Source organism: Lagenorhynchus albirostris, chromosome 16 (assembly GCF_949774975.1).
Source record: "Lagenorhynchus albirostris chromosome 16, mLagAlb1.1, whole genome shotgun sequence".
Lineage (NCBI taxonomy): Eukaryota > Metazoa > Chordata > Mammalia > Artiodactyla > Delphinidae > Lagenorhynchus > Lagenorhynchus albirostris.
In genome coordinates this window covers 2536657-2553966 of record NC_083110.1, presented here as the reverse complement: position 1 = coordinate 2553966, position 17310 = coordinate 2536657, and the positions used below count along the sequence as shown (strand labels likewise).

The following is a 17310-nucleotide window of genomic DNA, read 5'->3' as shown; positions in this document are numbered from 1 at the left end:
CCATTTGATGACACAGGGAGAGGATGGCCATGGACCAGCGGAGGAGAGCGCCTCAGAAGAAATCAATCCTACTGACACCTTGATCTTGGACTTCCAGCCTCCAGAGCTGTGAGAAAGTAAATGTCTAAGCCATCCAGTCTGTGGTACTTTGTTATGGCAGCCAGAGCAAATGAATACAGCTGTGTTTCAGAAATGGTCTCTTTCAATTTGAGGAGCCCCCCTTTTTACCCTAAAGTTTTTGTTTGTTTGTTTTTTGCGGTACGCAGGCCTCTCACTGCTGTGGCCTCTCCCGTTGCGGAGCACAGGCTCTGGACGCGCAGGCTCAGTGGCCATGGCCCACGGGCTCAGCCGCTCCGTGGCACATGGGATCCTCCCGGACCTGGGCACAAACCCGTGTCCCCCGCATCGGCAGACGGACTCTCACCACTGCACCACCAGGGAAGCCCTACCCTAAAGTTTTGCTTCAGTTTGGGGGAGCTTGTGTTATGCTACTGTGTCAGGGCAGGAGGTTCATGACATTTACCCCACTGGGCCTTCCAGACACTGCACAGGTGTTCCCAGGGCTCGCTACATAATTTGTAGGCCCAGTGCAACATGAAAATGTTGGAGTCTTTGCTCAAATGCTTGAACAAAGCATTGTTAAAGGTAGTAAAGCAGAAGGCTCCTGTCCTCCATGGTCTCTCCTTGTTGTGGATGGTAGTTTATATTTGCTATTTAATGCCGATATAAGTGAATAATTTAATTATTCACACGAATTTTACCATTCATCTTTATATTGGACAATGCCAGTTGTAAATAATTTGTATGGGGACTCAGTTCCTATTTCACAGCTGGTAGGTGCACAAGTATCTTGTTCTCACCAGAACAGTGGAAATCCTGCACAAGCCTAGCTCATTCCACTTGACACACACATCTGTTACCAACCCTCCTACCCATCATCGTACTGTTGAATAAGGAACAGATGAACAGTTCAGAAACAGGAGGCTGCTTTTCTGTCCCTTTCCTTCTATGTCACTATTTTCAGCTTTAGTGGTCGGTTAACAGAGAAATAACGTGAGTAAGACAGGTGCTTGTTTGTTCGCAAAAGGCCATTGCCTTCTTTCTGTGTTTAAAGCAAGCTGTGGTTTGCAGGGAAAGGGTGGGTGGTCATCGACGTGAGTGCTTACCTTGTACTCACTTTGAGCGTCAATGAGCATAGCATGTCCACTTCAATGCTGTGCTCACAGGCAGGGCGACCGCTCTATGCTAATGAGAAGGTAAGAAACCATGAACATACACGTGGGCCGTCTCCTCTGCTCACGTACGTGCTCCGTTGTCCCATCCACTTCACTCACAAAACACAAGTTCAAAAATAAAATTACTGGGCTTCCCTGGTGGCGCAGTTTGAGAGTCCGCCTGCCAATGCAGGGGACGTGGGTTCGTGCCCCGGTCCGGAAAGATCCCACATGCCGCGGAGCGGCTGGGCCCGTGAGCCATGGCCGCTGAGCCTGTGTGTCCGGAGCCTATGCTCCACAACGGGAGAGGCCACAGCAGTGAGAGGCCCGCGTACGGCAAATAAATAAATAAATAAAATAATATAAAATAAAATTACTAAGAACTTCAAGGGACAGCAGAGCATTAAATCTAGCGTGGTGTCCTTCCGAGGGTGGGGCCTATCTGGGGGCGGGCCCTTCTGGGAGTGGAGCCTTTTGGAGGTGGGCCCTTCTGGGGGTGGGGGGTTCTGGGAGCCGGGCCTTTTGGAGGCAGGGCCCTGTGCAACTCCAAGTGTTGCCCACCATGAATTCCACCCTGCCTCTCTCTCCATTGCCCTTCCCCAAGGACCTTCAGGCTTTGGTCACTGGAGTTGAAACTAAAGAAATATGTCCAATGCTTTACTGCCGTGGTGGGTTGGTGTTTTTTCAAGACTAATTGACTCTCTTTACTCAGTATTTTCGGTCCCCTCCCAATCCCCAGGCTTTCCCCTATAACGTGGTGCAAGGCTGGCCTTTCTGTTGGGTCGGACCATTTGGTGAATCACCGCAAAAACCTGCCCTTCCTCCATTGCTCAGGAGGGTAGTGCTGCAGCTCAAGCTAAATATAAATACACATATTAAATGTATTTATGTGTTAATTTACATATGTACACATTTCTATATCTACATATATAAAATTCAATATGATTTGCCCACTATTTGGGTAAGATGGAATGCACTGCATTCAAGAGCTTTTCCTCAATTCCATGATAACAATTCAGCATTGTCTTAATTAGTCCTCACACATTCCCCACCTTTCAGGTGTTACAATCAAGGTTCGGTGCAGTTCAACACTTGCCTAACGTTATTCGCTCTGTATGTGGCCTCTTGCCTCAGCCTAGAAGCCCAAATGGGTGCTTCGGCCAAGTCTCTGGCCAGGGAGACAAAGCCAGAAGATGAAAGGAGGAGAAGTCTTGATTGGTGTTTCTTCTTGGGTCAAACAAAGGGCCCTTAGCAAGAGCCCTGTTGGCCCTGGCTGGGCAGGAGCCTGAGAGCAGAGGTCTCAGCTGCAGAGGGTGCAGGCGTTCCTGGGAAATGCTCAGGTCAGCAGGGAGCACGGGCTTCTCCTTCCCGTCAGTGTCCTAGGTGCCCTCCCACCTGATAATGTCACTTGTCACATGTCTGCCCACCTGTCACTGTTCCCCTTAAAACAGCATGTTCAGGAAAGGGCCCGAGAAATACATTCAAACTGCAGAATCACAGCATATGGGGTAACATGTTGAGCCACCCTAGCAGCTTTTGATTATTATGAGGGGCCACGTGATCTTAGGGCAAACTGATATATTTCAAGAATCAGCAAAATGACGCCAAGAGTAACATAAGGGCTAGTGATCGTTACTGGTCCAGAAATACCTCCGGGAGCCCTTCTGAACATCCTCCCCTGCCCCGCGCCCCTCGTCATTCCTCCTTGTCGCCAAGCGAATGCTATTTAGGTTTTCTGAAAGAAATATGGACGACATAGTACACTGTGTGTGACCCCTGAAGCGTAATTCATCTCTGAACAACAATTAATACTGATGGTTTGAAGGATGGATACTTTCCTGGGCAGAGGAAGGAGCAGAACATACGAGGCAGCCCTTCCACCCTGCATATAAATAATCAAAGCCAGCAGTCACCCCTCATGCACGGCCACTGTGGTTTAGGTACTGCAGCTTGTCCCCAGACGGAAGTGGGGTTGGAGCAGGTTACAGTCAAACAGAATTCAGGCTGGAATTGGACGGTCTGAGTTCTAATTCTGACTCCCTCATAGATTACCTGTATGGCCGTGGAAAATCACCTCTCTAAGCATCAGTTTTGTCATCCATAGTTACAATATTTTCACAAGAAATTTTAAGATCTACCCTCTTGGCAACTTTCAAATATACAATATAGTGTTATTAATTATGGTCACCAGGCTGCACATCACATCCCCAGATTTTATTTATTTTATAACTGGAAGTTTGTACCTTTTGACCACCTTCCTCCTTCACCTGTTTCATCCACCGCCACCCCCGTGCCTCTGTTCTCTGTGTCTGTGAATTCAGTTGTTGCTGTTTGGGGTTTTTTTTTTTTTTTTTTTCTGTTGTTGGTGGTGGCGGTTTTTAGGATGCCACATATAAGTGAGATCACGGGGTATTTGTCTGACTTATTTCAGTTCGCATGGTGCCTTCGGGATCCATCCATGTTGTTGAAAATGGCAAGGTTTCCCTCTTTTTATGGTTGAATAATAGTCCATTGTATGTATTCAATATGTCTTTTCTGATACAACAAAAGTCATTTTGTTTGTGACTCAAAGAAACACTCTCTATGTTGATATTTTATAAGGAAAAGAGAAACAGTATGCTACTTTATTTTCTTTTTCCTTTTTTGATGTACCGAATTCACACTTACAATCAGTATGTGAGACCCATTACATGCATGCACTTCTCGGTATTAACACTAGAGTCTGGTCTATTGTCTTTTTTTGTTTTTCTTTGTCTTTTTTGGCTGCACTGAAGGCACGTGGGACGTGCCCCCTGCAGTGGGAGTGCGGAGTCTTAATCACTGGACCACTAGGGAAGTCTCCTGGTCTATCGTCTTTATTGAACGGCGTTGGGTGTTTCCAGCTTGCGACCATTATGAATAATGCGCTATGAACCTCTCGATGTAGATTCCTTTTTCTTTCTTCTGAGTCGATTCTTTGAGCCACTTGCTCCAAAGTCAGGTGACCTGGTTGAAGAACGGGAACAGTTGATACACCTCATTTTCTATTGCTCTGTGTCTTACCGCTCTCCTAAAAATCTGAGTCAAGGGCTTCCAGGGTGGCGCAGTGGTTGGGAGTCCGCCTGCCGATGCAGGGGACACGGGTTCATGCCCTGGTCCGGGAAGATCCCACATGCCGCGGAGCGGCTGGGCCCGTGAGCCATGGCCGCTGAGCCTGCGCGTCCGGAGCCTGTGCTCCGCAGTGGGAGAGGCCACAGCAGTGAGAGGCCCGCGTACCGCAAAAAAAAAAAAAAAAAAAAATCTGAGTCAAATTGCAAGAGCACATCTGTTTCTCGCAACTCTGCCAATAATTTATGTTCTCGTTTTTATGTAAATATTAATGGAAGCTTATTGTCATTTTAGGATGTTCTTTGCATTTTTAAGTGCTGCAAAAGTTATAAAATGTGCTACTTTAAATATAGCTGAACGTCTAAAGAATGACTTATTTTGCACTCATAAACTGGAATTGTACATATAAGTGTAATAATTAAAGGGTTAACCATTATTTTGTTAACAAAAAATGAGAGTAATGAGAATACTGACCTCACAGGGTCTGTCCTGAGGATTAAATTAGATACTCCAGGTGAACCACTCAGCACATTTCCTGGTATTCAGAAGGCATACATGACAGTTGATTATCATTTTTATGGACCTCTGTTTTTATCTTTCTAAAAGAGCCAAAAGGTATCTCGGAAAAATATCAACTGCTTCGGATGTTATGGGAAAGTGATATCTGTGTTGACCTAATTAGAACGAAGTGGAAAATCCTTTTTGTTTAAACCTTGTTGAAAATCTTCTAAGTTCTGTTAGCTCTTCTGCTTTAGCAATTAGAAGAAACGTTAAAGGTTTTCTGATAATTGAGTTGCTTATTGTGACCAAGGGCATTATTAATCCCTACATGAATGCTTACAAAAGATTACTGCAGATGAAGATAGAGAAGCGATGGGAGGTTGCAGTAAATTCGATGGAAGCCCTGACATGAGTGTTTCTTCTCTGCCTCCTGCGATTAGAACGCAGCTTACATCCTACTTAGGTGATGGTTCAGGTCCGCTACGTGCTTTTGTAGGCGCTTGGCCTTTCACAGACACCCTCGTAAGAATCATCCTCTGGTCCCTCTCACTGTAGGAAGCCTGAGGGACAGAGGTGCTTTAACATTGAGTTTACAACGACATATCAGTTCAGTAATCCAGACAGCATCTGACCCTGCAACGCCAGTTTACACTTTGAGTTGTGTCGGCATCCGCTATAGGTTTGTGAATTTAGGAACGTGGAGAAGGTCCCCTCTCTTCCAGGGAGCATCTCTCCCTGTTTCTTAGCATATCTGAGTTTCTACTACTAAGTGCTTCACTATCTTGTGTTAAACACTAACGTCTCACTGCAGTTTCTCCTTTAAAAGCAAATGAGTTTTAGGGATGGTGTTCATATCAGATCTCTTTCTTTGGTCGGAGAACAAGTTGTTCTTGGTGGTGGGGGGTGGGTGTGCTAAAAAACGGAAAAATGTCTCCAGAGGAGAAGGGAAAGGAACTAGACAAAAGTAGAAAATTGTGGGAAGGGCTTTGGACTCAGCCCTGACTCCATAACTATACCATTTTCTAAGAATGTGAAAAGCTAACTTCCAATTTGTATTTTATTTTTCTTTTCTCTAAATGTCTCATATGTTCACTTGTGGAAAAAAATTTATTTCAAACCCTGGGAATAAAAGGTAGGTGGAAACACTGATCAGAGTTGTTTGTGATGCTTTGCAGGGGTCTAGCTGCCTTAAATTATTTTGTGGAAATATTAATGATCTAAACCACTCAGAAGAGAAAAAAATTCCTGTGATTAAAAAGCCATTTACCCAACTCCTTTTTAATGTCCCTTAATCTTTCCCCAAATTCTCACTTGATAGATTCCAGGTCTGTCATTAAAATCACTCTCGTGCTGTCACCCTCCATCACACACACCTGGCAAAATCCCACCTGGGTAAAACCCAGCAGTCTGTCAACCCCGTGTCTCTTCCTGGCAGCTGAACGTAGTTGGAGAAAAATACAACCATGCTGGCAGGTTTCACAGTAAATTCTCGACCACAAACCCAACTGTATATCTCTAGTCGACTGAGTCCCTGCGCCCCTAGAGAATTATTTCACACCTTCTTTCCTCAAACCCCCAACCGTGGGATCCTCAACTCTGGCCACATCTTTGAATCACCTGGAAGCCTGTAAAAAGCACCAGTGCCCAGGCCCCAACTCCAGAAAATCTGATTTAATTGTGTAGATAGAACAGGGGGCCTTGCTATGAATGTGCTTTTTTTTTTTTTTTCTTTTGCCGTACCCGGGCCTCTCACCGCTGTGGCCTCTCCCGTTGCGGAGCACAGGCTCCGGACGCGCAGGCTCAGCGGCCATGGCTCACGGGCCCATCCGCTCCGCGGCACGTGGGATCTTCCCAGACTGGGGCACGAACCCCTGTCCCCTGCATCAGCAGGCGGACTCTCAACCACTGCGCCACCAGGGAAGCCCTATGAACGTGCTTTTAAAATTCTCCTGGTGACTCTTGTGTACAGCCAAGATTGAGGACCAACCCCTTCCTCAGACATAGCTGATCACCCTTCTGATGACTGCACTGAGAAAATCCAATCAGTAAGGAAAAAACACCCACAGACTCTCACCAAATCTACCTGCACGGGGCCTTCACTCCCTTCTGAGAGAAGACCAACCCCTCTGCTTCTGCATTCCAGCCCATCACCATTCGAACAACCAAGGGCTTCGTTTAGTCACTGCTCCCTCTCTCTCCAGCATCTCCCTTGTATCCTTTCTACTGAATCATGTCCACAACTGTTCAAATTTCTCTTGATTTTAAGAAATCTCTTCTCCAATCCCAAACCCACCTTTGCCACCTCCCTTTTCTCTCCTCTCTTTGCAGCAAAATTCCTCAAACTTTGTCTTTACTCAACACCCAAATTTCTTCTCTCATTTTCTGAAATCCGCTCCAATCACAGTTTCATCCCCTCGTTGTCAAACCCAGTGATTAATTCTCAGCCCTCATCTTACTAGATCTCTCAGCAGCATTTGGCAGTTACACCTTCCTCAGAATACACGCTTAGCCTCTAAAACTTTGCTTTGCCTCTGGTTTCTGAATTCTCAGTCTCCTTTGGTGGTTTCTTCTCATTTCCCTCATGTCTAAATATGAGTGTGTGGGAGACTGGGATTGACACATATACACTATTGATACTATGTATAAAATAGATAACTAATGAGAACATACTGTATACCACAGGGAACTCTACTTGATGCACTTGTGGTGACCTGAATGGGAAGGAAGTCCAAAAGGGAGGGGATAAATGTATGTGTATGTCTGATTCATTTTGCTGTGCAGTAGAAACTAACACAACATTGTAAAGCAACTATCCCCCAATAAAAATTAATTAAAAAAAATAAAATGCAAAGCTTAAATAAATCAATAAATATGAGTGTGCCCCTCAGACTTCCTAATCCTTGGGTGGTCTTGTCCACTATCTACCACCGACCTACTGATGACGCCCACATTTCTAGCTCCAGTCCAGGCCGGAGCCTTGAATTCCAGGTTCCTCTCTTCAATTGCCTGCTTTCCTGATCCACTTAGATGCGTTAAATCCGACGCGTTCAAAACCAGGTTCTTATTCTTTCCCTGCAATCCTGCTGCTCTTGCAGTAGCTCAAGTAAAAAACTATGGAATCATTATCGACTCATCTCTTTCACTGTCTGCTTTTAACTCTTCCATAAAAGCTGTGGGTTCTACCTCCAAAATATATTCTCAGTCTGAGCAGTTCTCATCACCTCCATCACTACCACTCTGTTCCGTAACACCCTTTTTATACGTCTTGGACTATTGCAGTGGTATCCTAACTGGTCTTCCGGATTCCATCTTTGCTCTGTTCCTGTTTATCTTCCACTCAGCAGCTAGAGCGATCCATTTAAAATACAAGTCAGATCTTGTTACTTCTCTGCTTTCAGCTCACCAGTGGCTCCCCATTTCACTCAAAATCCAGTCTTACAAGATTTAACAGCCAACTTCCTCTGCAGTTTCGTCTCCTACACTTCCCTCAGCGCTCTCTGCCTCAGCTGCACCAGCCTCCTTAGTGCTCACTGAGTACAGCTAGTGTGCGCCCACCTCGGGGACTTTGCACTTGTGTCCTTTTCCTGAATGCACTGGACTTGCTCTCTCAAGGATATGCCCCAGTGTCTTCTACCAGAGCAACGTCTGCCACCACACACACACACACACACACACCATTATCACCACCACCACAATCACCATGATCTCTGTCCCTCTACTTTTTACCCCTTATCAACAACTGATGTATTACATATTTATTTGTTTATTTGTTTCTCTTCTCCCCCTCTACTTGAATGTAAGTGCTATAAAAACAGATTTTTTTTTCTGATTTATTCTCAGTGCTTAGAAGAGGGCTTGGTCCATAGTAGGTTCTCAGTACATTTTTGATGAATTAGTGAATGAATGAATGAATCAGTCAATCAAGCAAGCAAGCAACGGAAATGTCAGGGCATCTCAATCCCAGAAAGGGATTTTTTCCCCATAGTTTCCTATCGTGTTACCCTGTATCATTCTTTCTCTGCCTCTTTGGGTTGACTCCTAGTTAAATTCTTCATATAAAATCATTTTGAGCAAGGTTAATCCTTAGGTCCCTATGTCAGATATGACCCCAAAAGTCACAGCTTGCCACGTACACTGGCCTTCAACCTCCTCCCCCCACATACTGGCCATGGTTCAGCAGCTGTGGCTCTTCCTTCCTGTCAGTTCCAGGAGCTCCTTTTCAGCTCCAGCCCCCTCCTATTGGGTGATGAACGCAATGTGGGGAGAGGCAGCAGCTGCCCCGACTCTATCTCTGCCTTCTCTGCCCACGGTGACCCAGCAACACACAGACTGCCCAAGCCTGACTTGGCCTGTGAAGTGTGGGGCTGGCCAGGCCAGTCTCTGGTGCGTTTCCATTCCCTGCAGCAGCTTGGCCATTTGCAAAATAAAAATTGTAAAAGTACCGACAGGAAGAAATATACACCATATTTTATTATTCTAAGATACCCACTTTTTTCTCTCTCTCTCTCTCACATTTCACATCTCAAACATCAGGAATCGTCTTGTAGTTGGTGGTGGGCAAGTGGGAATTCCTACGTAGCCTGAGCCTGTGTCAGCAAGGTTACGATTCCAGGGCATGCCTGGCTGTCTATTCCCCTCGGTACTTTAGGCTGAGGACCTTTTGATGACCAATTAAAGAAGGAAAATAAAGCTGGTTATTGTATGAAAACCTTGGATAAGACAAACAAACAAATACCAGCATTAAGCCATGCAGAACAGAGGGCAGCAACTTGGATGACCTCAAGGCACTTCTATAGGAAGTGTGGTGTGACAGAGGCTCTGGGTGGCTCAGAGGAACATACCCGTGGGGAAAACCTGGGCATTGAAAACTCTCAGTGAGAAAGTAAATAAGACTAGTGAGATGAAGTTTTAGGAAAATGCTAACCAATTATTTTAACGTATTTTTATGTGCTCATTAGAGTGCTACATGATAAAAATCTGTATCTGTATTTAGATTTGATACTATAAATAATTATCAAAGAGGTGTTTTTGATATGCTTAAATTTAAATTATTAGGGAAAATAAAACACTGTATCATAGCTTAAATGGTAGCATTTTTTTCTTTCGTGGTGATACGTACAACAAAAGTGTACTATACCACGAAAGGAGGCCTAGACTCAATGAAATACGGCTACTGGCCCCAGGTGCATAAAAGTACGAACCCCTGGTTTAACAAAACCTAAGGAATCTCCTACACAAATGAACTGCTTTTGCTACCTGGAGCTCTTTGAGAAGACTATAAACCAAAAGCTCAATATTAACCTACAATTACTTAATTATATTACAACGTTATATTATTTGGAAGATGTTTTCAAATGACTCAAAATTAAAAGATCTTAGTGTCACATTGGTTCTGTAATTATCCTCACAAATATGTTACTTATAAAAGTTAATGATGTAGAATCATCATGGTAGCTTCAAGTAGGAAGTTGCCAGGCAGATGGGAAAGTTTTTTTGCCTTTTGTTTTCCAATTGTTTTCTTCCTTTCCTCTCTTCCCTCCACAATGAGAAGCAGCCACTGTCTTTAAAGGTTGGAATATTTTTACTTTTCTAGGTTTTTACTTTACTGGGTTAAACAAAGTAACATGCTAAACATTGATTCTAAACAGGACTAGTCATCTAATTTTTATTTGACAAGCTTTGGGGTAACAATTTGATTTGGAAATTTGGTCTTTTGTGACCAAATAATCCTCTTCCCACTGTTACATGCTGTGTGAGCTACAAGCACTTTGAGGTCAGGAATGCACAAAGGCCCGGCATTTCCTTGGAATTAGTACCATACAAATGCAAATTAAGGACAATGGAAGGCTGTGTCCATCCATGTGACTCTCACTGCTCTGTTCTGTGCTTCCTAGGGGTAGCAAAGCAATCCATTGTTTTAAAAACACACACTTGCCTTAGCTGCTGACTCTTTTATTGGCTACCTGAAGAAGAGAAGGAGGAATTCTTTCCCATAGAATCCACCTCTCTGGATCCTATTCAATTATTTTTCATAGATAACATGAAATCTCACAGGAGTCTTACACAATTTCTAATTGCAGGATTTGTACTCGAGGTATGGAGTCTTATTTTGCTCCTTGCATCTGCGGTCTATGCTTCACATGACCCTTTGTGGTAAGCCTGAGGACCTGTACATACCTTCTTCAAACTCTTTGGCTGGTTGGCACAGTATATAGATAGGTTGGAAATCAGTTCTTTTCTGTGGCATAATTCTTCCAAGGGAGTTGAAATGCTTTGCAAACACTTCTCATTTGTCAGTCAATCCATAAAGCAAGCCATGTTATGTGAATCCCTTCCTTCTTATATGTTGTCTTTCGGTGATTTTCATGAAGTTCTGCCTGTACAGTGGCTCTGGTTTGGGAGGAGGAAACATGGGGACTGGGAAGAGAGGTCAGGAACAGAAATTGCCTGCCTGACAGAACTGACCTCAGTTGATGGCAGAATGGTCCCCACATCTTTATCCTTTATGCCTGCTTAGAAATTGCAAAATGCCTTTCCATTTTGTGTAATTATTTAGCTAATACCCGGTAGGATTTGTAAGCCCTCACATTGCTGTGGATTTATTTTATTTCAGAGTGATAGTGACTTTATGACCCAATTAACATCAGTGTGACTTATTGCACTATTTGTGGGAGGGAGAGGGGGCGCAAGAAGACAAGACAGACGGATCCTATGTACCACCATCAACAGGATGACCGCTACACACTCCTGTCCATGGAAGAGGGGCAGTTGGAACCTTTCTGTTCTATTTATCAGAGCCCTGAAGCCCGGGTGATTGTGCTATATTTTAACAGACGAGTGTGTCAAATGTCTGAGGGAAGGAGATACTGAAATAGCGGTGTTAGAGTAATCAATATTTTGGTGGTAGTGAATATGTTGAATTTAAAAGATGTCAAACGTCAAAGACGATGACGAATGACTATCTACCTAACTGCCGATGCCGCCACCCTCAAATTACAGGGGTACGAAGGGAGACTGACCCCAGAAATGGACCGGCGGGGCCGGCTCCTAATCGCAGCAAGGTTCCCGGAAGCCGGACAGCCCTTGTATTTATAGGAGCAAGCGGCGCAGCCCGCCGTGACCCACGGGCAGCGCAGAAGCAGCCGGGGAATTGTGACCCTCCGCCTACCTGGAGCGTTTCCGCAGCGCCTGATTCAGAACCACCGGGGCGGACAGCTCCCCGGCGCCCGGTGCAGGGCGCCTACTGCGGAAGGGAACGTGAGCGCAGAGGGTCCGCACACCCTCAGCGGGCTCGGGCGGCGGAAGAGCACACTGCGTCCTCCTCAGGGAGGCCCACTTGGTTCCTCCCTTTTCCCCCAGGGGCAGCGAAGGGCCTGCGGTGGCCGTCCCGGGCGGCGCGTCCCGACAGGCGAGGGGACTGGCCGGAGCCGCCGCCCGCCTCCTGCCCGCCCCCTGCCCGCCTCCCCGGCCCCTCGCCTCGCCCGCTCGCCTCGCCCCGCCCCGGTGGGGCGGACGGAGGGGCGTTCCCGGCGCAGGGCCCGCCCAGTCCTTCTCGCCCGGCCCGGGTCTGGCTCCCCATTGGCCGGCAGGCTGGAGGCGCGAGGAGGCGGGGCCCGCCTCTGGCGGCTCGCGCCCGGGAAGGTTGGCCGGGGAGCGCGGGTAGCCGCTGCGGGTAGGGCGCGCGGCGAAGCGGCGGGCGCAGAGGAGACGCAGCGGCGACGGGAGCGGCGGCGCCTGGTCCGGGCCGCAACCTCTGCTTCCCGCCGCGGCCCGCAGCCCGCGGCGCCCGAGCTCCGAGGCGCTTCCCCGGGCGCTGGGCCCGAGGCGGCCAAGACGGCGGGCCGGCCGGGCGCGGGGCGGCGGGCGCTGTGCTGCGGGCTGCGCTGGTGGGGGACGGCGGGCCGCGGCGCGGGCCCGGGGCCCGGCGCGTGCGGCTGGGAGGCGCTGTGGGGGGCCGGCGCGCGGGCGGCGGCCGGGGCCATGGCCGAGGGCGGCGGGGGCGCGCGGAGGAGGGCGCCGGCGCTGCTCGAGGCGGCCCGCGCGCGCTACGAGAGCCTGCACATCTCGGACGACGTGTTCGGCGAGTCGGGCCCGGACAGCAGCGGGAACCCCTTCTACAGCACGTCGGCCGCCTCGCGCTCCTCCTCGGCCGGATCCTCGGACGACGAAGCCGAGCGCCCCGGCCCCGCGCGGGGCCCCGGCGCCCCCGCCGTCGCCGCGCAGGAGTCGGAGGAGGACGAGGCTGGCGCGGGCTGGAGCGCCACGCTGCGGGACCGCCCGGCCCCGCGCTTCGAGGGCACCGGCGGTAAGGCGCGGCCCGGGGGCGGGGGCGCGAGAATTCCCGACGCTCCACGGGTCGGCTTGCGGGTGGCAGCTGTGCGTTTCAGGAAACACACGAGGCTGCGGCAGCGTGCCGGGCTCCGCCGAGTTCCTCGTGGGTGGACAGGATGAGGCGAGGCCGCGGCAGCACGGGGGAGTGTACCCTCACGTGCTGGGAGTGTCCCCGCGTCCCGCACCAGAAGCCACTCGCCCCTGGGGGGTGGGTCAGAGTTAGGTTCTCCTAGTCTGAGGGGATCCTGAAAACCTGGCCTGTCTTGGGGCGGGGGAGTCATTTTGCGTTGCTGGCCCCAGAGCAAGCCTTACCCGGGCGCCAGGGGTGGGGCAGGTAGCGGTTGGAGCGAGGCCCTGGGAGGGCTGAGAGGCCACGCATGGCGTCTTCACTGGGCTTTAGTTTTCTGCAGTTAATCTGAGAAACTTTCCGTGTCCGTGCCGTTGAGAATCTCTTGCGAAAAACAGGGAAGAGTGAAAGGACCAGTTGGGCAGCATCAAGGCGTATGCTTTTGCACCGGAAGGCACTTTCACGTGTGTCCTGCTTACTGTTACGGTCATAGACCAGCCCCTGATACCTGGAGAAGGGCTGGCAGCTCTGGCTGCTTGAGGTCCTCTTTGCTGCCTCCTTTCTTGGGAGGTGGTTTTAAAATATCTCCACTTTCCCCGCGGAAGCTCGTTAGCCTCTGCTCTCTCCCGGAGCTGGAGGCCAGCCATTTGCACTTGTCCTCTGATGCTTTTGTTCCTTGCTCTGCGCCGCCTTCCGTGGCAGCCCCTGGTTTCTGCACACTGTTTTCATGGGTGGAATGGCAAGCAGCCGGTGATGCTGACGACCAGGGAGTGGCCGCAGTGGGCATGATGCTGGGTGAGCTGCGGCTTACCCTGTGGCTCTCCCCGTGGCTCTCCCCGATTACTGTTTGACTGGTCGGGAACACAGCCCATAGGAGGACAGGACCAAGGGACCCCTGGCTGGTGGCTGGACTCAGATCAGGACATCAGGCTGCAGCCTGCTGCCAGGGCTGGCTGGACTCGCAGCAAGGAGTGGTCTGCAAGCCTCCAGCAGTCAGGCTGCAGTGTGGATATGCTAAGCTACAGCTGGGCCTCCAGAGTCCAGGTTAGCTGTGCAGTGTTGGAGGTGGGTACATTTAAAAGCAGGTTCTTATTTGGGCTTTGATTAAGAGTGTGGGAGTTTTCAGTCACATCACTCTGTATAAATCCTTTCACACCCCCCCCCCATATTTTCCAAAACGTCATAAAGTCTTCCAGCCCCAGACAGCTGTTTTTCATATCGGCTCTTAAGAATTTGTACCTACCCAGAGCCCTGGTTTGGCAGGCGTTATGCAGTGAGTGTCTGTGATCCAGTTTTTGATCTTGGAACACTTGTGATGCGTGTCTGCTTGGGAGGATGCGGCGTTTCCCCTGTCTCAGGAGAAAACAGGGAAATTGTGTTGGGTTCAGCCTGGTTATGAATAAGATTCATAAGTATGCTGCTTTGAGGAGGCTGAACACACTGAAATTTTAAAGCAATATTATGTTTCTTAGTAACCTATAAATGGGAGAAGTTCTGCAGCAGAGCAGTTTAGCCACTGCAGCACAAACGGTCAGGAAGAGCAGCATCGTGTGTCAGTTGGCGTTAGGTTCAAGTTCTGCTTCCTTCACATGTCCACTGAGTTCACACCTGGACCTGAGAATCGCAGTCAAGCACTATAAGCAGAGACCTTAGTGGTTATTTGATGGTATATTTATACCTATTTTTGCTTTCCTATTTTGTGTAGGAGCACAGCCCTAGTTAAGAACTTTCTTCTTCCTTGCAGCGCCTTCTCCCTGAGGGAATTTGGGGTAGCGGTGGAGGAATGACATTGATGGTTTATTAAGTAAGAATTCAGGTCCCCTGAAACAATGGAATAGGGTTTACGGGGGCTGAAAATAGGTGCAGAAATACGCTGCTGGTGAGAGAAAATCCTTGTGCCTTACCGGTGCGGAGAGAGAGGTGTGTTAAGAGGCCTGAGAGCTGCATCCTGGATGCCCTGAGCAAAGAAGGGTCAGCCTGCAAAGTTTACCAAGTCCAGTAGCTCAGACGCTCCAGCCAGAGTGTGCTCCCCGCTTTTAAGGAACGCAGCCTGCACCTCCCTCCATCTTTGTTTCCCAGTTTGTTGATGGATCTCACTGGGCTGGTACGGTGGGAAGGAGACCAAGCCAGAGGGTGGCATTTTGACCTGTAATCAGCCCTCATCAAAGAAAACCCCTAATGGAAATTGCTGTTGCTGCTAGAATCAGATGAGGAAAGCAAAGGATTCTAGACTCATGGAACAGGCTTCCTGCCTGCCTCCTGCTGTGAAAAACCACGTAGGCGTCTGTATGGAAATAGGTGTGTATGCATGTGACTGTCTTAAGTGAAAATGCGTTATCGCTTGTGCTGAGCCTGGTTTCTTCTATCAGAAAGAGGTTATGACCGCTGTCTGGGAGCCCTCTTGATGACCCGGAACCCTTTTCAGAGAGTCCCTGTGTAGGAGAGAGACGCTGGGCACCACTGTGCCTTTGATCTGCCTTCAGAGCCGCCTTTGATCTGCATTCAGAGCTGCTTTTGGCCGGGCGTGGGAGGGAGAGTACACAGTAGGGAGACATTGGATGCCCCGGAGGAGGGGAGGGAGGAGGAAGCATTTCTGTGGTTAAGGTTGTCTTCTCAGCCTCTTCGTTCTGTTTTTTTCAGTGTATTTAGCTCCCTAAGTGCACTTAGGGAGGCTCTCCAGAAGTGCACTTATGGGTGGGGAGGTGCTCTCTCTCACCCCCTTCCCTTCTCTCTCCTCCCGCTGGGTCCTCTTGGGATGGTTTAAGTACAGAGACCCTGTGTGGGTCATTTTAACCCCTGGTGGGTGGAGGGGTCTGCCTGGAGGCAGAAAGTGGTTGCTGGGAGCTCAGGGCCCAGGACTGTCTTCTAACCAGACTCGCAGGGTATCCCCCTAAAATAGCCCCCTCAAGCTGTCAGCCTCGTCTGCCCACCGTGCAAATAACCATGCAAGCGCACTCTTTGGAAACAGCATGAAATTCAGCTGCTTTGGGAGCTCCTGCCCTTTCTGAGCAGTCTTGTGATTCGTTCTTTCTGAGGAGGCAAAGGAACAGGCAGATTGACAGATGCTCGGAGGCTTCTTCTGTTTGGCTTTGTGGGTCCTTTGTTGTGGGAGGCTGGGATCTGAGCTATTTACTTTTTCCATGAGAGCGTGGACTTCACAGGAGTTGTCTTCCCATGGCCCATGTCAGCCACCCTCTGTCATCATGCAGTGGGGAGGTGTGACCTTGAGAAGATGGGGGGGGGACGTATGGCATTGATAATTAACACTGTGAAATGTTTTATCTTTAGAGTTTGTTGTTGGTTTATTTGGTTTAGAGTCTTTTTGACTAACAAGGAAGAAGAGAAGCACCTTTCTCTTAAAACCAGAATTAAACCGAGACCTTCTACCGTAGTGGGATTTGTCAGCTAAGATACTGGGCCCCTCTGGTGTCAGGTACGCAGCTGCTCCCACCTTTAGCTCTGTGGCTCCGGGGGGAGCTCAGATCATGGTGAGCTATGAGATAAATCGCATGCAGTGCTACCTAATACTCAAGCGCGTGCGCAGCCAGGCAGCTTTCCGAGAAGGGAGCTTCCTGGGAGAGGTGTTTTGCTCTCTTCCTAGGAGTCTTCTCCTGTGGTGGGGAAACTTGAGCTCATGAGGAGTATAATAACCTACAGTTTGCATCTGTAACTTGCTTTTTCATGCATTATCGCACTGAATTGGCACAGGTACTCTGTGTGGGAGTTCTCTTCTCCACTTCACAGAGAAAGACAGATGGGGCTTTTCTGCCAGCGTCTGGGGGTAACGAGATTACCTTGGTTAAGTGATCACCACCGTCTAACTGCTCAGACTTGATAATCCAGGAAAGGTAGTGGGTTGGGTTTTTTTTGTTTGTGTGTTTGTTTTTCACCTAGAATTCTTTCCAGTCAAAAATATTTATATTGGTTTTCACGTTTATACGTGGATTTGCCGTTCCCTTTTCTGGAAACATATATAGTCCTGTGAGGCTTAATGCAGGTATGGATTTGTGTATTTCAGTGGGATTTCAGTCCCACAGTCCGGGACTGAAACAGAAGACCTAGGATTTTATCTAGCTTCTGATTTAATCCCTGCTCCCCTGAACCATGGTA

The 17310-nt window shown here is 48.7% G+C and overlaps 1 protein-coding gene across 1 annotated transcript in view; it reads left to right on the top strand.

Moving 5' to 3' along the window:
* The first annotated feature begins 12782 nt into the window (after positions 1–12782).
* The window catches only part of PGBD5 (piggyBac transposable element derived 5), an 89253-nt gene continuing 84725 nt past the window's right edge, over positions 12783–17310 (top strand). Inside the window, exon 1 of the mRNA XM_060126499.1 lies at positions 12783–13107. Coding sequence (XP_059982482.1) covers positions 12783–13107 — 325 coding nt within the window. The remainder of the gene's footprint in view (positions 13108–17310) is intronic.